The following is a 23,533-nucleotide window of genomic DNA, read 5'->3' on the forward strand; positions in this document are numbered from 1 at the left end:
ATTCAAGTTACAGTTATGGGAATTCTAAGTTGAAATATATTTAAATCAATGCAGTAAAAATGCAAATTTTTAGTGGGAGTTTCATTTATGACTTCACTTGAATAAAATAAAATCTCATTTCCATATTATGTAGTGTCTACGCTTTTATTTTGAAAACCAGCAGTAGTTGCTTACTCTAAGTCAAAGTTTGAATTTAGTGAAATAGTTTCGTCTGTGTAAGAAATTCACAGAATCCTTCCAGGTAAAGATCTGTTGTGTTTTTACAGGATGAAGATAAAGAAATAAAAAAATAAAAGAAACATTCAACATTTACCAAAAAGCGTGTAATAAAGGCGAACTCCAAATATAGGTTTGACCACTGCTGCTCTGCTTGAGGAAAATAAAAATCTTATAACAAACAACTCTCTCTTAACAGCAGCAGAAGCAAATAAATCAAACACAATATCAGATTAAAACAATTTATATATTTATTATTTATACTAAAAGCACAAAACATGACCCTGTTCTCCACCTTAGTGCTTACTCTGCATCCACCACAAAGTCATCATCCTTCACTTTAATAAAAAAAACATTCACTATTGTGCAGTCGGAAAAAATGGCAGCTTTTTACCGACACTTAACATATTGCAACAGATAAAAAGGTTCTATCAAACATAAATAAGGGGAATTGACACTTGACAAAGTGAACGTAACTCCAGGAAGTTTGACATGTGGGCAAATACCTTGAAAAAGGTCACAGAGTTGTTTGCCCGTCCTGTTGTGATTCTTCCGTACGTGAAGGCTTCAGACGGACAGACGTGAGGTGAACACAATCTCTTTGACAACAAAAGAACACTTGTATAAAAAGTACACTTTAGTATAACTTATCTCCTCCGACAGAGAGGTTTAGCATCGTGGTAAAATATTTACTCACTTATTAGTAACAGCTTCTGCTTTGCAAGATTAATTCTCATGATAAATAATCATAAAATAGCACGTTTGGTTCTTCATTGATCCGAAAAAAATACTGGACATTTAATAGTAACATTTAAGTTAAAATACGCAAATAAAAACTTTAAAAATCCATTTGGTTGGATCAAAAAGATTCAATGTATCTCCAAGGACATGAGAAAGAAGCTGTGCAGTTAATGGTCGACTTCAGAGTGCTGCTCATGTCCTGAGCAGGTTTTTTTAGGAGTTGCATTATGAACACTTGTAGTGGTACGGTAGAGGTGGAAGGGGCGACGGGTTCAGGTCTCGTACGATCTTGTTCAGGCTGGAGATCTTCTCCTCCAGCAGGTAGTTCTTCTTCTCTGCGATCTTGTGCCGCTGCTCGGTGATCTCCAGAGCCTTCAGCAGCTGAGCGTTCTCCACATACAGGTCTTCGATCAGCACGTCTGCTTTGCTGTTCTTGTTGAGCTGGAAAAATTAGACGATAAAGGGTTTGATAATTCCAATATTATAATAAAAAATGTTTATTTCATGACTGTTGTATCGTATTTGCAATATCAGTCAAAAATAAACGCAATATGATTGTTTAGCCTTAATCAGTGGACTGAGAATCATCCCATAAGAGGCAAAGTAATTTTTCCAACTGTGAATTAAATGTCTGTCATGTTGTCTCTTCATTCAAGTGGTTTGATTAAGAAAAATAATGATGTATTTATCGGCCCATATACGATTATCGAAGTATAGTCAGGCTCTGTTGACTACTGGATTTAAATAAAATACTGTTTTAGCAGAAAATTACTCCATATTGTTCCCCCCCCCCACTTCTGAATATCTAAATAAATTCTTCTGTGGCCATTTATACAAAAAAAACATCCATCTTCTATAACCAGAGCACTTTTTCTTTTAGTTAATTTTAGGGAAAACGCACAATTATGTATATATATATAATATAAATTGAACTGAACTAAATACCTTTTACTATAATTCATTCCTCATTTTGCCATGGATTTTTGTGTGTGAAGCACTTTGTAACCTTGTGTAGTGCTATACAAATACAGTTATTATTATTATTATTATTATATAACTGACCTGGTCCTTCAGTTGAGAAACCTTCTCTTTGAGCAGCAGCTTCACGTTGTGCAGCGACAGTTCGATTTCCCTCATCCTCTCCTCCATGTTCTTCATCTTCCTCTGCCTGTCGTCCTGGTGATGAGACGGAGAATATCATCAAACTGCTGCAAATGTGATAAAATGATAATATATTTTGAATCTTCTTTACTTTGAGTTGGTGTAAATTTCGGTCAGAAACAACATAAAGACCAAATTGTTGTGAACTAGATGCTTTATTTTGTCTTTAATCCTGCATTTAGTGAGTTCTAGCACATTTCTAAAAGGAGATGATAATACACTAGAAAAATAAATAAAATATAAATAGGTATAAAATGTATTCCAGATACCTACAAAGAAATAATTTAATGCATAAATAAAATAAACGCTAACACGATTCTACTAAATAAATAATAAAATAAATCAAATATAATTCAGGTGAATCTATACATGGTGCAAAAAAGAAAAAAATAGATTCACAAACCAAAACATAGATATGACAATAATAGATACACATTGTACTCATGACACACTACTGGGGAAAAACAATGATTTGGCTCATGTGGAATTTCTAATAATAAAAACCTGATTCATTCGAAAGTTTAACAGTCACGTGATGAGTTTGATCGCTCCACGTTTAAGAAAAAAAAAAAAAAAAAACACAACCCTGGAACTTGTGATTTACTTTGGTCGTGCAGCAGCAACACAAACGGCAACACACAGACCCAGACGACAAAATAACAAAATCGACAGGTAGCCTGAAGAAACATTCGACTGTGTGTGGTGTCAGAGAAGAAATACACACATAAACAAAACAGGGACAACGACAAACAGGGAGAAGCTGGTACCTTCATTAAGAAATCTGTAGAAACCCTGACTGGACACAGACTGAAATTGCTTGATTGTTAGAAAAGGCTCAGAAGACTTAGGCACTAACCTCGCCTCAACACTAACACGCCTCGATGATCATAAGGCAAAGTGTCGAACGAGATTCAACCTCGGAGGATATTTGATATATAAATAAACCCCGTCTCAGTTACAAGTGCAAAACCGAACATTCCCAGAAAATGTACCCTGTGTTTAAAAGGGACTCCCTGTAATCAAGAATTAAAAAATACATGCAGATGTTACATTTTCAACGGCATGTCTTACAAACATGACATTTTCAATGGTAATGCCATTATCTTAATGGAAATCCCATGGGTTTTTCCTGTGTTTTCCTGCCACCTGGCAGCAAAGAAATACAATTACACATTCAGGCCTTTTCAAATCAGGCACATTTGCTCACAATCTCCTATAAGGATGCAGAGAGGGCTGACATTTTGTGCTCCGGTCGGATTGTATTGCTCCGAAACAGAGCAGAGGAAGAGCAGAAAGTAGGGGAGAGCAGTCTCCGAGGCAAGAGAGGATTAAGCAGGGAAAGACGCTGGGGTTACAATCCACCGATCCGCCGGTAGCTGTCTGCGTGAGCCGCCCGCTGCTCCGGCACCGGCCCCTGGAGAGAGAAGGTAGGTTCACTTCACCAGAGCTCAGACCACTCGTCTAAAGACCAACACAGGGGCCATACACAGGCTATAGTGGCGAGGACACACAAACAAGTGTGTTCAATACTAAATGAGATTAAGAAATATGAAATAATGATGAACATAAACACAGATAAAACCACGAAACTGTGAAAGGATCTAATAAAATCTTTGTAACCAAGAGTTGTAAAGTGTCTTTACACATTAATAACGTGCCCGTTTCTTTCTCATGCAGTTTAGAAAACAACATTCTTCTAAGTGCATTGTTTCTTAGCTGAAGGACAAAAATACAATAGTAAACAAAGAAGAAACCTCCTTCTTTCTAAGTTTATGATAACTAGGTATTATACTGTGAGATAAAAATGACACAACAAGATGTCAGCTGCTGTTAAAATACACAATGTGATAAATCCAAAAACCTGGATGAGCTACATCTCCCTGATGGAAAGTGACAGACGTTTGTGCAAAAGGTGACAAATGGAAACCAGTGAGCAGGACCACACCCAGACGATGATCACACCACTTCACGTCAGTCCCCAGACGGCAAACTAAATACAGGTGGTGAGATCAGGAACACGGCAGAACAACACACAGGCACTACAGACCAAATACCAAACCCAAAAAGTAAACACTACACACACACGCGACACCAGATGAAGACAAGCAGGTGCTGAGGTGGATGTGAGACAATCACCAAAAACAAGGAGCACAGCAAAACCAGCAGGAAAACAAGGGAATGGAAAATAAAAATATATCACACTCAGCTCAGGTGTTTGGAAAAATCCCTCAAATTTTATATTGTTTGTTATAGATTTTAATTCTTGCATTGATTTTTAGATTTTTAGTGATAATAGCAGTAATTAAAACGTAAAACACCTGAATTGAGTGATTTTTTCCATGTGGACACATTTTCTAAACCAGAGTGACAGAAATACAACGGGTGTATTTACATTTAACTCCCATTATATCCCGAAAAACATCCACAACATGAGATGTACGTCCCTCTCAGGCATTTATGATAAATGTATGATTATAAGAACAAACAGCCGAGATGTGACAAAAAGAAAATAACGACAGTGGAAGAAAGATGTCAGGAGATGAAAATAAAACCAAAACCATGCAACGATGCAACGGCACCAAATCTTCAGGGGCTAAAATATCAATTACACTACGTGAAAAGTCAAAGTCTCACAGCACACACTGGTTGGTTATAATGCAACAACCCTCATCTTCCTATGAAGCAGTTTGTCATGCTTATCTGTTAAATGTCAAATAAATTAAAATATAATTGTGTATATTTGCTCAGCTCTGGAGTCAGCGAAGGTTCAGGCGGTACACTACCTGCATGTTGTCCGGCTCGTCACCTCGATGTTGTCCTCGGGGAATCCGGTGAGGGGACGGAGGCAGAAGTCCGACTAAGTGAGCCTGGAAGCTCTGGACACAGCAAAAAAACAATGAGGAGAGAATTACAGCCGAGACAGAAACAGTATGAAGTGACTATTTCAAACTCCCCAACATCAGATGAATGGTTACTTTTAAATCATTAACCAGCATTACACTTCTCTAGAGTCCATGCTGACGGTGCTTATTGCCAACATCAACCTAAAACTACCAAATATTCAAAAGAGTGGTTACTAAAGTTTGGTTTCTTACTGTGTCCCGTCCCGAGAGCAGAACCAATAACGTTGCAGCATATTGACACGACAGTCTGTAATAATTTAGTCAAATTAAGAGGAGAAACGTCGGTATCACAATGTACCTCGAGCAGCTGTGTGGACAGTCGAGCCATTTGGGCCTTGAGCGCCTCGTTTTCCTGCTGAAGACTCTCCAGCTCCGTGTGTCCTCTTCCAGCTTCACAGCCCTGAAACCAATGTACGTACAGTCATTAGAATTTTAAGAGGATTCCACATGTTAAAAAAACAACAAAGGTTTACGAAATGCTTTACCTTGGTCTGTTCCTTTTGTGCCTCGAGCTCCTGCTTCAGGGAGGTGTTCTCCTGTTCCAAAGCCTTAACCAGCAACGACTGACTGGGATGTCTGTGCTGCTTCAAGGACAAGATGGTGGCATCGAGCTGACGGACCTGGAGCAGAGAATAAAAGGGTTTCAGTTTAGTGACGGGGAGAGATACATGAGCCAGCCTGTCGGTTTTTAAAGTTAACGTCAGTTGCTCAGCTCACCTTCTCTCTGGACTGCACCATGTCTCCTTTAATGTTTCGCACTTCTGCCTGAAGCCGCTCGTTCTCCTGCCTCAGCAGCTGCTGCTCTTGGTCCATCAGCCGAGACATCTCGTCCCTGTACAGCTTCCTGCTCGGACTATGCAGACCACTGGAGTGCAAGGCCATTTCTAAAACATGGTTCTGTGACGAACAAAGGCAGAGGTCAACTCCACTGAACACGGATGTTTCATTGTCCCGCTTTTACTTGCAGATTGTAAATTGCGCGTTTGGTTTTAATGGTTGTTACACTTAAATATCATTAACTCCACGAGGTTAGAGGTTAGGTATTCACTGCCGTTTGTTATTTAGCAAGATGACTCAAAAACTACTGAACTGATTTCCATGAAACTTTTGTGGAGGATGAACTAGGAAGAACACACAACATTTGAAATGGATCCAGGTAAATGGGTAGATCCAGGATTTTCTTTTCAGTGTCTTTAACATGACGAGACAGAGCGTATGAGCGGTTTCAGCTATCGTTTACATATATTCAGTAAGAACGTTTAATGCCACACCATCTCTGATCCCTAAAAAACATTTTTCCATTGAGTTTCACATAGTTATAGAGTTCTAAATATAGGTAAGATATCTGCATTGATATTAGACGGGAAAAAAAGATGGCAAACATCTTACTTTGTCGTTGGAGTTCAGCAGCCGTTTGTGTAGGATGGCGACTTCCCGTTTGAGGGAGTCCCTCTCCTTCTGCAGAACACGGACGTCGGCCTTGAGACGAGAACTTTGATGGTTCACAGCCTGACAAGTTTCATCCACTGTCTTCACCTAGAGAGGAAAGAAAAGAAAACATTTTAATAAAAGTTATCTCCTGCAGTTGCTGCAGTCAAATAAATGGTCCAACATAAAAATGAATGTGTGGTTGCAGGAGGCTCTCACCCTCTCTTGAGCTTTGGCGAGCTGGTTGCGGAGGCCCTGAGACTCCAGATCCACACTCCTCCGCTCCTCTAGGACATGGCTGAGCTTATTCTCCATAGAGTCCAACTTGACTGCCTGAAAACAAGAAGACGAGCGCAACTGTAATAAAAAAACCTTCACTGGGAATTCAAATGAATTAGGTGCTGTTCATACTCTTTCTCTTTGTGTCTGTGCCATGCTTTGATTGGGTTGATGTGACGTGTCCCCGGCCTCATTCTCACCTTCTCTCTGAGGTCATACAGCTGCTGGGACAGCTGGGTGTTCCTGTCCTCCAGCTGTGCAGTGTCCTCCAGAGCTTTGGTCAGCTCTGCCTCCAGTGAAGACACACACGCTGCCAGCTAACACAAACAGCCACCGATTAACTACCCACTACGACCACCACGAAACCACTACGCCCCTCCTTTTATAAAACGTAGTTTACCTTGTTTTTATCTTCAGCAGGGAGCGCCTCCCTCCTCTTCTTTTCCTTCATCAGCTCTGCCAGCTGCTGTCGTAGATTCTCCTTATCAGCGATGTTTTGGAAATGTCTCTCCGACAGGATCCCGTTCTCATCCTCGAGTTGTTGGCCTTGCAAACGCAGCTCCGCAATCTGCAGGAGGAAATAAATGGACATCTCATGACATCATTCTGAATGAAGACAGACATCCAGCAAAAACACAAGTTGCGTGTAAAGTACCTGGTTCTGGAAATGTTCTGCTGCCTTATGAGCTGCGCCCTTCTCATTCCTCAAGTGTTCCAAAGTCCGTCTGAAATCAAAACAATGGAATGAAAAACGATATCATCTTACACAACTAAATTAAAATCCACTGACTAGAGGAATTGAAAATAATATTTGGCATTTCTTACGTCAACTCCCCCTGGGCCTCCTTCAAGTCCTGCTCCTTCAAAGCAGCAATTCTCTGCCTCAGCAGAAGGTTTTCTTCAGCGAGACGACAGGCCTCAGATCTACAGACAGAAAACAAGCCATTAGACAAAAATCTGAAAAATGGATTCTAACAAGCTACATTAAAAACATAACCAACAGAATCTCCAAGATTCGTTTCACTACATGTTGATTAAAAGCAGCTTATTCTACCAAATACACACGTTGAACTTGCGGTTTCTTCTTTTCTTTGCATCACACAGAGGTTGAGGAGCATTAGGACACTAATCACGGGCAGGAGAAACACTGTGTGTGTGTTTGGGAACAAAGAGAGGAGCGCTCCTCATAGCACCACCAGGGATGGGACCAGGAAAAGCCACAGGATACACGGGAGGACGGGATCCTAGTATTTCTGCACGTTACCTATGGGCCTGCGTTGTTTCATCTAATGTCTGCGACTTGTCCTGGAGCTCTGTGACGGCTCTGCGGAGTTTGGAGTTCTGCTTCTCAAACTCCTCACAGCAGTTCTCCAGGTCACTCACCGCCTGAACTTTGACCTCCGGCTGACTGGTAAGATCCAGGGAATCCTCTCCCGTGGGGCTCTGCGATCGCCCGGCGTCTGGATGCATCGCTGAGAGAGTCTCATACTGCTGCTCCAGTTCGCCGAACAACCCTGACAGCCGGGCGTTCTCCTCCCTCATCCTGCTGATCTCATCCACAAGTGAAAGCTGCTCATCTTGAAAATCATGGAAAATGTTCATCCTGGTTTCGAGGCTCCAAACGCTCTTTTCAAGTTCACAGTTTTGCTCCTTCAGTTTGGCATTTTCACACATGCAATCCTCATATCGAATCTGAAGATCTGTCATTTTTAAGGCCTTTATCTCGAGCCCTTTGACGTGCTCCATTAGCAGAACCATTTTCACTTTGAGGCTGTAGTTTTCCTCCAGAACCTGGTGGCCAGTTTTGATCTTCTCACTGTTATGAGCCAGGAGACTCTCGAGTATTTCCGTCTTCTGTTGGAGCAGAGAAATCTTCTCATGCAGGAGAACGTTCTCCTCTGTGGCAGTGTTGTACAAACCCTGGAGTTTTGCGTCCTGGTTCTCACAGTCACCATCTTTCTCCAGATGCTGCAGACAATCATGTGAGTAGTCAGCGCGCTCATCCTTTCTTTTAGTGGTTAAATGTTCACAGTCCGAATCTGAAACCAATTCAGCTTCGTGTTTATAGCGGTGAGAGTTATTTGGTAAAACATTAACCTCAGGATCCTCCAGAGACAGTTCACCAGGGTCACCTGTCTCCCCCAGCACCGGTGGTTCAGCCACAGTCTCGTGACAGGGCTCATCTTCGTGGGAAAAGCTTCCAGAGTCGTCTTGAGGTTTGGACTCATCCTCACATGATGCACGAGCGGTTTCTTTCTCACCATCTGCAGCGTCTTCGTCGGCATCCTCGTCTTCAAACACCTCAAGCGATGAGGCCGCTTCACACTGCATCTCTACGGAAACAGATTCTTTTTTGTTTTCGATATTCCTATGATTGGGGTTAGTTCCTTCTTCACTACAAAGTCCAGTTTCTGTGGAACAACAGCTAACATGAGCGTCGTCTTCGGCTTCGTCTGAGTTCAAATCTCCAGTTTGACAATCAGAAACGACTTGATTTTCACTTTCTTCACCGATATTCTCAGTCGGAGCCATTTGATTGTCTTGTTCTGGGTCCTCAGAGTCATCATCGGTAGCAGGGACCTCATTATCATATTCCTGACAAACATTTAGGATATCTTCAGGGCCTCTGTGCTCAGCATCAAGTGCATCCATTACAGTCTCATCCAGAAAAGGTGATGAACAAACTAGTTCTTCATTAGAGGACTCAACAAAATCATCGATCTGGTTTTCAGGTGATGGACAAGTTTTCTGTTCTTCACCAGAAAAAGAAATACTTTCTCTAATGTTTTCATTTTCCTCTGTAAATGTGACTAAATCATTTGATCCCCTAATTTCTGTTTTCTCATCGTTTTCCATCGAGGTTGAAACCTGATCGAGTTCCTCCTCTAGCTCTTGAATTCTTCTTGTAAACATCTCTCTCTCTGCTAGGAGATCGTCTTTGTCATTCTCAACATTATCTTTTAACTTCTCCTCGAGAACAGATGCATGTTCCTGTAGCTCCTTCCTTTCAAGTTCAAAGTCCTCCGCCGCCTGTTTAAGCAGCAGCTCCAGCTCCTCGATCTTCATCTTCAAATCGTCTCGCTCCGTCAACAGTCCAATCCGCTCCGTTATCTGACCCTCAGAAATCCCCAGCATCTCGTTGTATCTGGCCTCAAGTTCTAACTGGTTGCTCAGATGCTCTGTCCTCTCGTGTTTGAAATCCTCCACCGTTTGATTCAACAGGAGCTCGGCCTGCAGAGCTTTGGACTCAGACTGAGCAAGAAGCTGGTCTTTGATTTCCAGACTTTCCTGGAGACGGTTATGGAGGTCGTTCAGCTGCCTGCTGAGCTCTATCTCTTTTGTCTGGGCCAAACTAATGAAGTCATCCAGTTCCTTCTGCAGTTGCCGGTTTCTGACGATCACTTTGTCCAGTTCTTTCTTGTGGAGACTCTCAAGCTCACGTCGTTCTTTGATCCACTCTCGATTCAGGCTCTCTCTCTCCTGCTCCATTTCCTCCTCCATCAGTCGTCTGTGTTCCTCAGCATTTTCAAAAGCCTCTTGCATCTGAGCCTCCCAGTGTCGCCTCTGCTCCTCGTGGCTTTCAGAGAGCGCCCTCAGCTCACGTTGGTAGTGCTGATCGAGTTTCAACACGTCGGCCTGAAAACGCTCTGCGACCAATTCTTGATCACCCGAGAAACGCTCTTCCACTTCTTTGATTCTGTGGGTGAAGCTGATCTGGATTTCCCTCCTGTACGTGGTTATTCAATGAATGTTACGGCAACAGGATTAAACTCTTATTTGTATAATGTCAACAATTCGGGACAAACACATTTTTCTATTTGAGCTTATTATAAAAGGATTAGTCAAACATTTCAGAAAATGCACTTCTTTCTTGCTTTGAGTTAAAGGAGAAGGAGAATACCACTCCCATGTCTTTACAGTAAACAGAGCAAGGAGATCTTAGCTTTGTATAAACACTGGAACAACGAGTTAAACAGTTCGTCACTACCAGCACCTATAAAACTTAAAGGTCGGGTTGGTAGGTAAGCAAAACAGACCAGGGAATGAAACATTACAACGTAGAACAGAACAGAACCAAATGGACAAATTCAAATTTGTAACTCAACAAGAAAGCGCAATAAATATGACATTTTCCTGTAAATGATGTACACTTAAAAAAAGTTACCATGAGATAAATAAAACTACACCGAAGCCTCACCTCTCCTGGGCCATGTCATCTCGCAGTTTGTCCAACATGCTGCTGAGTGCGTTCCTCTCCTCGCTGTGCTTCGCAGTCCGCTCCTTCATGGCCTCTCGGTGGCTCTCCTCTAGAAGAGCCCTCTCCTCCGCCATTGAGTTTTCTAGTCTCTTCTCCACATCCTCTCTCTCAGTCTCAAGCTTCTCCCTCTCCTCATTCAACCTGTCCTCGAACATCCCTTCATAATCCTCCTCCAGCTGCAGCCTCTCCCTCTCCCACTCCTCCTTTAGCCTTTTCTCTTTCTGCTCAAACTGCTCTTGTAACTGCAATCTTTCCTCAAGAATTCTTTCGTGCAGCGTGTCTCTGTGGTGCTCCTGAAGCCGAGCTCGCTCCGTCTCCCACTGCTCAGTGAGCTTGCCGTCCTTCTCTTCTTGTTCCTTGACGAGTCTCAGCATCTCCTCCTCGAGCAACACCTGCAGAGACTCATTATTCTGCTCATCCAGCTGAGCTCTCTCCTTCTCCCACTGCTGCGTGAGTCTCTGCACAAACGCCTCCTGCTGCTCCTCAAACCTCAACCTCACCTCCTCTAGTTTCGCCTTCAGTTCAATCTCATGTCTCAGCTGCAACTGTTCCTTCTGGGTTTCACACTCATCTAAGAACCTCTTCTCCAACTCAGCCCTCTCTTCCTGCACGTTCTTCATCTCCTCTCCCAGTCGGGCTTTAGAAAGTTCCACATGCTCTTCCTCGAGTTTCTTCATCTCAGCAGCATGTTGTTTTTTCAGAACGTCGATCTCAGAGTGATGGATTTCATCTGCCTCAGACTGTTCAGCTTCAAGGTTCTTCAGCTGCTCCTCCAGGTCAGCGGTGCAAGTGTGGGCCTCCAGCAGCTGTTGCCTGAGGTTTCCCACTTCCTCCTCTTGTAGCTTTTCAAGCGCTTCCCTCTCCTCGGCCGGCCTCCGCTCCAGGCAGAGTCGCTCCAGCTCCACTTGCTTGAGCTGGCTCTGGAGCTCCTGTGCGTGGCTCTGAAAGCTGGCCAGCTCTTCCCTCAAAGCCTGGACCTCCTGCTGGTACTGGAGAGCTGCGATGGAGTTCTGGTCCTGCTGAGTCGCCCTCTGCTGGTCTACCATCGTATCAAAATCATTGATCTGGAGAAATAACAAATGTAGATGAATTAAAGGAGTAGTTTAACATTTTGGGAATTGCATTTAATTGCTTTCTCACAGATTTTCATCTGACATTCAAATGTTAATGTCATTTCACTGCCAGAAAGAAAACTGCCAGAAAGAAAACATCAACAATGGTTTGAGGCACCGGAGTTAATTGTTTATTTAACATCAAACAAGTCGAGATCTGTGATGCAGCCAAGAAAAGTAAAAAATATAAAGTGTATATAAAGCGTATATCAATGACTAAAACGCTATATGCTTCAATTCACACTACTAATATTGCATCAATGTCTCTACTTGATATCTTCTAAATGTACCTTGGTTTCCAATTGGTTTCGCAGTTGCTCCATTTCCTGAAGGTGCTGCTCCTTCAGCTGCTCCATCATCATCTCCGCCTCCAGACTCATGCTGAACGGCTGAACCTCCTCGGAACCGATGCCTGAAAGAAAAGTAAAATTAGAAGTTTGTCGCTGTGACTTGTTTCAGTGCAAAACGTCAATGTTTCACAATGAAAAGTTGTAAGTGCATTAACATCATTTCAAGTAAACGTGGTGTAAGTGAACCTGGATCAGACTCCATTCCAGGACTTTTACTCTCCAGCTCTTCAGACAGGGGTTTGTTGCAGGGCTGATGAACTCGACCAAGACTGTGGAACTCTTGCAACTCTGACTGGAGCTCGTCGATGCGATCCTGCAGCTCCTACAACAAAAAGAAACATGTTTGAATTATTTAATGACTAAAATAAGTAATTCTAACACTAATATTGCTGTCACCACATGTTACTGTATTCACAAACAAGAAGAAAAGATTACCCTGCACTGGGCTTCATGGCCACTGCTTAGATGTCTCATACGTTCCTCTTGGAGGAAGAATTCTGCACTGCCAGGGTCCAAGTCTCCAAACTACAGAAAATAAGAACAGACTTCATACAATTACAAACAGCAATACAGAAATAAAGAGCTTTGATAAAATAGGACAGAACCAGAGGTAGGCATGTTCTACCAAAAAGTCAGTTTTATGAAATGCAGAAAGGTTCTTACAGTATGTACATTCAGAATATGTCTGTACCTTTTCTTTCATTACTTTCTCCAAACTTGTCTGAAGCTTTGAAATATGACTTTGAGCCTCTACTAATTTGTCGGTGCTGTCCAGCACGTCCATCTCAAGACGTCTGTTTTCCTGGAAGATACAGATAACAACATGACATTGGTTAGTTTACGCAAATCAATTGGTAAAGAGATAAGAGTAATTAATATAGAGGTCAACAGTACATTATAAACATCACTAAAGAATCCCTGTGGTACCTTCACAGAAATAGAGAGGTGGTCTCGGAGAAAAGATTCATCCTCCCTGATCTTCTCGATCTCTGCCTCCAGCTCCTCTCGCTGCAGGCCCGCCTGCTGCTGGATCTGGTCCATCTCCTGCATCAGCTCTGATCGCACTGCTGCAAGCTTCTCTTTCTGCTCCTGCTCAAGCTTCCTGCAAACACGTAGCCACAGAGAATCCACAATGTCTCAATATTCAAACGTACAATAGTCGAGACAGAGACAAGAGGTGACATAATGCATGTTGAGACAGAAAAATTACATAAAAAACGGATACAGATCTGTATATTCAACATGGCCTCTGGTTGACATAACATGAGTTTATAAGACCGTGATAAGAGATAATATTTACCTGAGCTTGAGGTTATTCGTGTGCTCAATCGCAGAGTGATGCTCGTCCACCTCAGTGGCGAGCTGAGTTTTCAGCTTTTCTGCTTTTTCCAGGTCGGATCGGATTTTCTCTTTCTCCCTCAGTTCCCTGTCTACGCGCTCTCTGATATGAGAAAACAACGAGGACAATAATTGTACAAACCAGAGGTACGCAACATGAAAATTCTAAAATAAACAACCTCACAAATCATAATCATCTTGGAGATTTTATGCATCTTGTTAAATCGGCAGATGATTATTCTGAATATAGTTACTCAAACATAATCAAAGCGCTGCATTACACTGATGACTCGTACTCACAGGAGGTGTCTGATCTCAGCTCTGAAGCTCGCCAGAGCCGCTTGGTGAATCCCGTTCTTAGTAAGGAGCAGCTCGTTTTCAAGTGCCATGGTGAGATCTCCAAGACTCAGTTTGCCATCCAGGTCGAAATTCAAAGCCTGGGAAAAAAAACAACATTGTAAATAACTTTCTTAAAAACGGCACAAACATTATGACATGCTTTCTGTCATTAGTTGTTAAAATGTCTTTAATTTTGACATGCTAAAGATGATTATTGGCCCCAGCCCTAACTAGAAGAATACATGTACTGCTGTACCTGCAGGATCTCAGTGCTGTTTTCAATGCCTTCGTCTATCCAGGCATCCAGAATGTGTTCGGCTGGAGTGAAACCTGTTCCATCATCAAGGGTGGAGAAGAGACGCATGCCGATGGTGCTGGTCAACACAGAGGAGGCGGCAATCCTACGGCCTCCTTCATCAAACGGCTGCGTGGAGGGAAAAACTGTCAATCTCCAAAACTTACACTTAATCTTCAATTATTCAGTTACAGAGAAACTAGAAGGGAAACGTTATTTTGTCAACCATCAATTTCGCTTTACGTAACTTTTTCAGTTCATGGCAATTTGTGTAAAAACTCTTTAATAAAGCGTCAACAAATAAACAACAAACATAATTAATTAACAAGGGAATTGTGCTCACAGTAACCAGGTAGAACTGCGGGGGGGCGTACCTGAGTGGAGTGATGTCTTTTCAGCTGTCTGTAGGGCGTGGAGGCGGAGGGTGTGGGGGGTTTGTTGTGGTTTACAACCCTGGATACGAGCTCCTGAACGTTCATAACTCCTCCGCCAGTTAGACTCTGGAGGAAATCCTCATTTATCTGAAAGAGGACAGTAGGTTTTCATTACAGCAACGATATTTCCTCGAGAGAGAACAGTGTAATCAAAGGAAAAACAAGTAAACAAGGCAATGTGAGAGTGTATGTCAAATATAAAATCACATAAATTTAAACCTTTTTTGTGCCAGATTGCATTATAATGCAAATGCAGTGTAAAGTTATAGTAACCCACATTTAAATTGAGTATTACTGAGATTGACGTCTGCCCTGAGAGAAATGCCCTCTCCACTGAGTCTCTAACTAACCTCCAGGCCCAGATGTTCACAGACATCGAGTAGCTCCGTGTGATCGGCACATCTGTCCCAAGGTACGTTCAGCTCCTCACAGGCTTCACGCAGCCTCTCCTCTAAACCGGTCGGCAGAGGAACGACAGATCCCCGAGGTGTACTCGGCTCATCGGGGTTCCAGAGGTGCATCTGGCCTAGACGCAAGAAAACAGACGGTGACTGTTTACTGACAGTTTGAGGAAAATTTTAAAATAAAAATAAAAATACTGCTTCTTTGTCGTACCTTCGGCCTCATACTCCTCCGTGTTTGATTCGTGGGCATTCCAGCGCTGTAAGAGACAAAAAGAAATTGAATAAAGAATTTGCCAGATCAATCTCCTGTGACAATCTGCATTTTAAGTTTTTAAATGAGGCCAGGTCGAATCCGGGTGCAAGGGGGGGGCCTGGAGTGTGCCACAAAACAACACAGGAGCTTTTGTGATGGCATGAGGCCTGAGGGGGGGGGGGGTCAGTGGGTAAGTCAGGGATAATAGAAAAATGCGTCATGGAAAGAAACTTCTTCATTTTCCTCCTGTCAGACACAGACACGACCAACATTTCTTACTCAGACTTCTCTGAATACGTGCACAGGAAAAATTCTAATCTTATCACCCATAATTCTTCCATGACAGCTGGAAAAACTGGTGCTGAAAAAGACTAAGATATGATAAAAAGCTGGGATATTAAAAAAATGCTGAACATGAAATAGTATAAAAGGTTTGCAAGTCCCACAGAAAGATTTAAAGATAATTTCTTAATCATATCATCATCATCAATATTATGAAAACTTCTTTTAATTGAAAGTCTTTGCACAAAATCTCCAAAAACAAGAAATATGAAAGGAGGAGGGGTTCCACTGGGTGCGACCCACTGCTCTCCAGCCCAGTCCCTTCGTGGCCGTCTATTGTTTGGCAAGTAGACGGTGACGGAATGAAGAACAGATGGGATTCTGCAAGTGGCGTTTTGATACATGGTGTATAGGCATCCGGGAGGGTGGGGGTGGTGGGGCTCATTGTTTCTCTTTCACGGCCAAACTCCCTCCTCCTCCTCCTCCTCCTCCTCCCAGAGCGCCAGGCCTGTAGTCTCTGTGGCAGAGCACCCCTGACCCAGCCCCATCTGCTGGCCTCCCCGGGCTGGACATTGTAGCATTGTCCCAACCTAGATTAGTCAACACCAAGACACGCTTCACTTCAGGGTCTCAAATAGTGTTTGTCTTGGCGCTGGCCGGCCTCTGGGGCGGAGTCACAGACAACACACGGAATATTAACACATCCATCCACACACACACAAGCTGAACTGGCCGTCATTGTGGTGTTTTGTTGACCAGTCGTTTCTTTGTCGAGATTTATTCTGCTTTCTTCAGCACATCCACGCTTCAACATCAGTATGAAAAATGGCTCCGGTGTCTTAAACCTAACACTAAAGCCGTAGCGGTCAGTAATTCTTAACCTTACACGTTTTTATTATTTAATAACTTATTAATCTGCTGATTATTGTTTCTAATAATGAATCATTTAGTCTGTAGAATGTTGGAGGCCAAGAGGATGTCCTCAAATTGCTTGTGCATCCAACAAACTCAAAAGGTAAAAAAGTAAATCGTAAATATTTCAGAAGCTCGAAGTAATAAATGCTGACACCTCCTCTTATTAGTTACATAGGCTACAGATAAATAAAATAAATATAGTATAAATAAATATCAACTTCATTTTCAGAGCCAAACATGAATTCTTGCAGGAATTTCCAACAGCAGGTCATTGATGCTCAGACAAAGTGTGAGCGGAGGCTTCCTCACATATGTCAAACAACTCTCTGTGTCCGCAGTGAGAGCTGGATTAAAATAATCCAGAAGATCAAGCAGAGGAGCCACGCAGAGAGTTGAGCTGGACGAACTAATGCTGTGTAACTGTCACACTAAAACCTGAGCAGACTTAGGGACACATTTAATGTCAATTTTAAATAAAAGGAGGACAAATGACAGCAGTCACTGGGGATATTAACTATAAACACTACAGTGTGAACCTGTCTCACTCTTTATCAGATGAAAACTCTGAGCTACTTGGACATGATGGGCAGTAAATTCATGGATCACTGTGCTGTTGCCGTGTCAACCAGCAGATGCTCAGGGCAACGCTGAACACTCGGCGACTCCCATAGAAACGCTTCATGAAACATTAAACTAACAAAACTGCACGATGCTACACAAACATTGCGGATGCGTCCTGTTGACCTAAGGCTTATTGAACAGTAATTATCCTCCCAGTGTTATTTACAGCCAGAACAATTTTATGCAATGACCAGAGCTCTGTGAATCCTGTGTGGGAGCGTCTACATTACATTTCAGGCTCTACCCTGCATACCTCTAAGCTGATTAGCTAAGAATAACGCGTTGCCACCAGGTCTTTGGCTGCAGAGAAACACAGAACATCCAAGGACGGAAGGCCGATAAGGATCCGAGCGTCTGGAGGTTCAGAACAGGAGCTGGAAAAAGTCTTAGACCTTTACCTCACGTTTCCTCGGAACGGCTGAGTCATAGTTGTCCTCCAGATCCTCTCCCTCCGCTGGGTTCACGTTGGTGACTTCAGATAAGTCGGAAATAGGCTCCACTAAGTCGGGCGTGGAGCGGCGGCCATAACGTTTGCTGCCCTTCACAAACTTTGGTTGGATCTCTGGAGACTCTGAGGGGACAGAGGGAGAATGAATTGAATATTAGCTTGTATATAAACAGACTGCATGGTTAAACAGGGATTCTGCAGTTAAATTCAATTTAATATTACAAACTTTGAATATCTCAGCATGCACATAGCATTTCACAGTCATAAGTACAAAGCCGTGGAGACAGTATGACCTAGGATTATTTATTATCTATTACTTCCCTGCACTCCCAGTATTACCGATAATTTCTCATTATGCAATAATTTAATTTAAAGTTATCTGGACCTGAAAAAGAAGCAGAAGATAAATGTCTGGATTAAACAATGAAAAATGGCTATTTAAGAAAATGCATGCTTTGTTTTTGCTAAAATTGACAGGAGGAGCTTATTATGAATATGAGCAATATAACAGTGTTCGCTACAGGTCTGATGGTGCGGACAGAGATTTGCAAAGTTAAAAATTAAAACTTTTTAAATACCTTTGAAGGCCGATTTAAGAAAACTGAACTCAGTGCTTTTTTTAACCTTTACAAAACCTGCAGATTTCCTGTCACATACAGGGAGTATTATCAGCTGTAGCCTCCAGCAGCTACTTCTCCAAAAGAAGTTACTTCTCTAAAAGTGGTAACCTAAAAAGTCTCTTGAATCAACAACATCACATTTGTTTCAGTGAAACAGAAAGTACAAGACGACTTTCATTTTCACTATAAGCACCCGGTCGGTTACCCCTGTTTCTAAAGAACAGGCCGTGCTAATGGTGCAACCATGACGGTGCAAACAGCTAATTGGTTTGGGCCGACACTTTTGGCTCAGTGCCTCTGTATGTTTGTTTACAGCTGAATCAGCATTAGTGCTGTTCTACTTATTCAGCCGACACAGTCTCTTTCTCCGCTTTGATGACTTGGTGAAGGGAAGAGGTTTCTTTAAAGTTCAATATTAAACTGATGCCGATATGAAACAAAGTTCTGTGTGCTCAATCGGACTCTGCCGGTGTTTTGTCTCCCTGAACTTTTGAATCCCAACTTTACCTGGTTTCTGGAAAGTTTCCTCCTCTGCTTGAGGCGGCTCGATGGATGATGACAACACCAGAATCAGTGCATTCTTGAATTGGTCAAAGTCAACCTGCAACAAGAAATAAAAAAAATAAATAAAGAGATAATGCATTGAAGTAAAGTTTAAACTAAATGTGAAACTTCTTTGTATAAAATGCAAGCAATGCCGAGTATGTGAAGCCAAGTAAAAACAAAAAAAATGTAATGTTCATGAAATTCCTCAGACTGGGTGTAATTCCCTGTGAGGACGGAGGCCGGGTGTCCCTGGGTGTCCCTGGGTGGAGGACGTCACACTTCAAGAATCAACAGCTGCTAACCCTGAGTATGGAGATTTTCTTTGTGCTGCAGAGGCTGGCGGCTGGGGGGGGTTCTTCTTTTTGACCTTATTGTTGGATGGTAGGTAATCAGTCCGCTGGCCCCTCTGCTAACATTTACCCCGCCCACACACGGTCCGCACTTGCCATACAATAGCCGATCCGTCTGTGCACACGCGTATAGACATGCAAAACTTCATGCAGACGTGTGGAGGTGAATAGTTTGTAAGTTCTCATCCTTCTTCGGATGATAAAAATCTATGTGCTGGAGATTTGGTGAATATAAGTTCATTCATACACATCTGACCAGTGTCCTCCCCGTTTCATACATTTCCACATGGAGCACCCTCACACAGAGAAGGCTGATTGTCTGGCTCTGTTGTCCTGACGACAGACACCTGGGCTGATGGGTGCACGTTTTCTCCCCAACAAGACGACCAACAAAGCACCAAAAAAAAAAAAAGCCTGGATACACAATGACCTGAATTCTGGAGTGGCTCAGCGCAGGCGTCTGCCCAACTGAAAGGACAGAGGACCCTACACACAGGGAAGCCAGGAGGGCACAGCTCACATGTACATCAGAGGAGGAACAATAATTCTCTTGTAAAAACAGCGATGCCGAGAAAATCACCCCCCAACGGTTCCCCACCACAACACGCAAAGGAGTACAAAGACGTGCAGTGACCGCTCGTTTCCACGGTTTATCACACTGACTTCTTTCAGGGGCCGAGGGGGTGAACTCACCCTGGCGGTGAGGCGGTCCTGGTTCTGCAGGAGTGCGTGGAGAAGAGTGGGCGTGGCATCTTCCAGGCGCAGCGACTGGCAGAGGTCCGAGAGCTCCTCTGGCGACAGGGAGCCGCAGCCGCTGGTGTCGAAAGTGTTAAAAAGTTCCTTCAGCTGCTCCTCGTACTGGTCCTGCTCTTGGCCGTCATCCATCCCACAGGACAGCAGCCGGCCCTGAAAATAAAGACGTCCTTTAGAAAATCCCTTCATTGCATTTTAGCTGACGTGTCCGTGCAGAGCGACGTACCACAACATCATTGGCATTGAACTCCACTGTTACAACGCCAAAAATAAAAATCAGATAAAAAAGGTGAAAGTCTCTTACAGTCTATATTTACAAGATAGTTCGTCAAACTACAATTAAAACTACTCCCAGCAAGAGAGTGAACATGGAGCTCAACAGGCTGTTTGTCTGACAGCACCTTCATGTGGGAGTGTTGCCGAGCGACTGAGCGACCGACACGCAGCTCCAGCGTCATTTGTGGTCAAGACGTTGCTAATCCAATTATAGTGATTAGACAATCGGGCAAATTGATAGACATGACCACGACGCTCTGGACACTGAGCCGGGACATAAATACTCCACCAGCAGAATTTGACAAACATAAATTACAGAAATAGTTTTTGTAGTTTACAGATTTCTGATTTATTTATAAATATTATCAGCAAATTAATTAATTTGAATGTAAAACTGACTTTTTGACACCTAGTGTAATAAAAATGATTAAGTTTTGAGACTAAACACGGTGTAAATTAGTGACAATGACCAAGGACAAAGGCAATAAGGTGGCAGTGAACCAAGTGGAACAAGCAGCAGGGGACTAATTGAGGAGGTTACACCAGAAACTTCTGCCAACTTGGATCTGGCGACGTGTGGGGATCAGTTACACACAGACAGAAAGTTTTTGTTCTTCCGAATTTGGGACGCCTCATTTCTGTTACTGGAAAAACAATGTGAACGGCTCGACGGAGAGCAAAGCACAGGCAGAAGACTGGAGCTCAGCTCGGTAATTAAATGCAGAGGAAGCCTCAATTCTCTCCGAGCAATAAAAGAAACACAATGATTCTTAATGATCTAAGTGGCTAATTGGTTATTTAAAGAGATGAAGGTGAGAAGTGCCCGGGGGTCAAAAAGGAAGAGTGTTCACAATGACATGACTAATAGAAACAGATCAGTTCATCCACCTGATGCTTGAGGTTCACTTCAGTTTACGTGACTGGAAATAACTACTTCTATTTTTACAATACTTATCTTTTAAGCATGACTTCTTCTTATGAGAACATTTCTGCGCCAGTCATCATTTTGCTTTCTAGTGTTTATTGAACTTTAAACTCTTTCTTCAGGGCCTTTGTGCTACTTGGTACTATAAACTTTCTTCAAGCTTATTCCTGCATATTTGCAAGTTTGGGCCTTTATATATCCAATTCAGTGAGCACCCCCCCGACCCCTCCAGCTTTTCCAGCTGCTCTCGGAGATCCTCGAGCACTCGGCCAGGTGTCCCCCACACCCCAGACTCGGGGTTCCCCATTCACCACAGACAATGGGCTGTCCACAAAACCCAAATCAGTATTCTGCATCTGCACATTTGAGTGGCTTATGAAACACATTAAAAAAAATCATGGTTCGGCAGAAAGAAATTGTGCAAAGTGTCGAGAATTAAAAACAATTTCAGGGTATTTGCAAAAATGCGCTCCATCCTGACCCATGTCGGGAAGAATATAGCAAAATAAAAGTTAGTGTGATGATTCTCTCCTCAAACTGGTTTTGTGCCGGCAGCCTCTGAGCCAATTAGCCCGGTGGCCCTGCTGCTCGGCCCCTGGTCAGTGGTCCCACAGCTGCTGAGGCCAAAGACTCTCACCGGTCCAGGTCACAAGTCTACGAGGTTAATCCTCACACTACCGCTGCATTCACTGGTGCTGGTGGGACTGGTAGCAGATGTCAAACCAAGGAGTAAATAAATACATATCCCATAATATATAGATATTTATGAACCGGCTGTTCTTGTCGGTTATCAAAGTATTCTCCAAATAGTCTTTTATCATATTGCATTAGTTTTTCTTGCATAGGGAGGAACAACATTATGAAAATTAAAATCAGTCTACACAGCCTTAAGACCATCATATATTTTATATATATCATATTTCACATCTATAAAAAACAGGTTCTTGAAGTCTCGCCCATTATTTGAATGATTTGGATTATTTAATTAAAATTATAAACAGTTATACGGTTTTCATTTATCCTTTCATCATCATTTTAATCTGCTTTAAAAGTGTGATGCATATTTTGTATTATTTGCTTTAATTTGCTGTCTTTTCTTTACATCACAATACCTATAATTATATAACTTTTTAGATACATAGATATATAGATGTGGTAATGGAGATATTGACAATACAAATATTTTAAGTGTAAGGTGATTAAAAGACAAATAACCGAAGGCAGAATATTGAAGCCAAATATAAATACAGATTTAAAGATGAATAAGTTGTGCATTAGACACAGGTAGTTAAAAGTATGGTACAGCAGATGTTTTAGTTTGAAATAAACAATTTCCAAGGCCATGTGTGAATTTTTAAAAACACTGAGCAGCTTTGGGACCAAACCAGTGACTGAACCCAGTGAAGAGTGAAAGTGTGGACGATGAGCTCAGGGAAGACAGAGAGAAAAACAACCAGGAAAAGTGTCAATAAATCAGATTGTACCTGATGCTAAGTGATCCAGTACTGAAAACAGTCTTATTAGTAATGATACTTGATCCAGTGACTCGCAGCTGCACCTGAATGAAGCTCAAACTGTTATAAGCTCCGTGTTAATATGTTAAAATCCGGTTTATCTACATTAACCAGGTTCTGAGTGAAGTGTTGTGCTAAGCTAACAAAGCTAATCCAGCAGCTGCAGCAGCGCTGGGGCTCAAAGGTTCGTCCGGACTTCATCCCAGGATTGGCCCCTACAAACGGCCTCGGGGGAACGTGTATCAGCGGGAACAACGTCCCGCAGAGCCACTCACCAAAGTGTCCGGACCCGGGGCGACTCTCGGTTCCTCGTTTCCAGCGGAAATCTGCGGATGAAACGCGGCCACGAAACTAACTTTCTTTCAAAAAAGCAGCCTCCTCCCGCGCGGGTGAACTCAGCCGCTCCTCCGCACAGACAGATGGGGGGGGGTCCCCGGTGGGTTTCGCCCCGTGGGAGCTCGTTAGGTGTCCGGGAGAAAGTGTCGTCTCTGCCCGGGGTGGTGTTTGCTTTGTGTCCGAGGCTGTGACATCCTCCTCTGGCTGGGGAGCGGATTTTGAAAAGCGGCCGGAGGAGGAAGGGGCGGTGACCGGGAGCCTGAGTGGCCACAGCCCGGCCCCCTGCGGACCGGAGCCCCGGAGACATGGAACTACAATACGAGCTAAAAAGACAATAACTCCACACCTATTTCTATCATCTTTATCATATTATTATAATTTGTATACCTTTTGCTAGTTTTATGCTTTTATCCAAAGTCTGTTTTATTGGTAACTT

General features: G+C 42.8%; 1 protein-coding gene across 4 annotated transcripts; it reads right to left on the reverse strand.

Moving 5' to 3' along the window:
• Positions 1-447: 447 nt before the first annotated feature.
• nin (ninein (GSK3B interacting protein)) lies at positions 448-23,289 on the reverse strand. 4 transcript variants are annotated; one of them, XM_034575894.1, is made up of 28 exons: positions 23,037-23,289; positions 19,987-20,199; positions 18,905-18,998; positions 17,728-17,900; positions 15,470-15,515; positions 15,205-15,380; positions 14,795-14,941; positions 14,382-14,549; positions 14,087-14,223; positions 13,749-13,889; positions 13,376-13,550; positions 13,140-13,250; positions 12,884-12,973; positions 12,635-12,770; positions 12,389-12,510; positions 10,927-12,050; positions 7,554-7,652; positions 7,384-7,453; positions 7,129-7,296; positions 6,929-7,045; positions 6,669-6,782; positions 6,411-6,557; positions 5,739-5,918; positions 5,507-5,641; positions 5,320-5,421; positions 4,902-4,994; positions 2,020-2,133; positions 448-1,398 (listed from the first exon to the last, which is right to left on the reverse strand). In XM_034575894.1, exons 2-28 carry the CDS (start codon positions 20,176-20,178, stop codon positions 1,183-1,185), a joined length of 4,587 nt encoding a protein of 1,528 aa, XP_034431785.1. In that variant the 5' UTR covers positions 20,179-20,199; positions 23,037-23,289; the 3' UTR covers positions 448-1,182. The 4 variants fall into 4 exon arrangements, with proteins under 4 accessions (XP_034431785.1, XP_034431788.1, XP_034431786.1 ...); XM_034575897.1 differs by lacking the exon at positions 23,037-23,289 and adding an exon at positions 7,993-10,455; XM_034575895.1 differs by lacking the exon at positions 6,929-7,045.
• Positions 23,290-23,533: the final 244 nt, after the last annotated feature.

This window comes from Hippoglossus hippoglossus, chromosome 22 (assembly GCF_009819705.1).
Source record: "Hippoglossus hippoglossus isolate fHipHip1 chromosome 22, fHipHip1.pri, whole genome shotgun sequence".
Taxonomy (NCBI): Eukaryota; Metazoa; Chordata; class Actinopteri; order Pleuronectiformes; family Pleuronectidae; genus Hippoglossus; species Hippoglossus hippoglossus.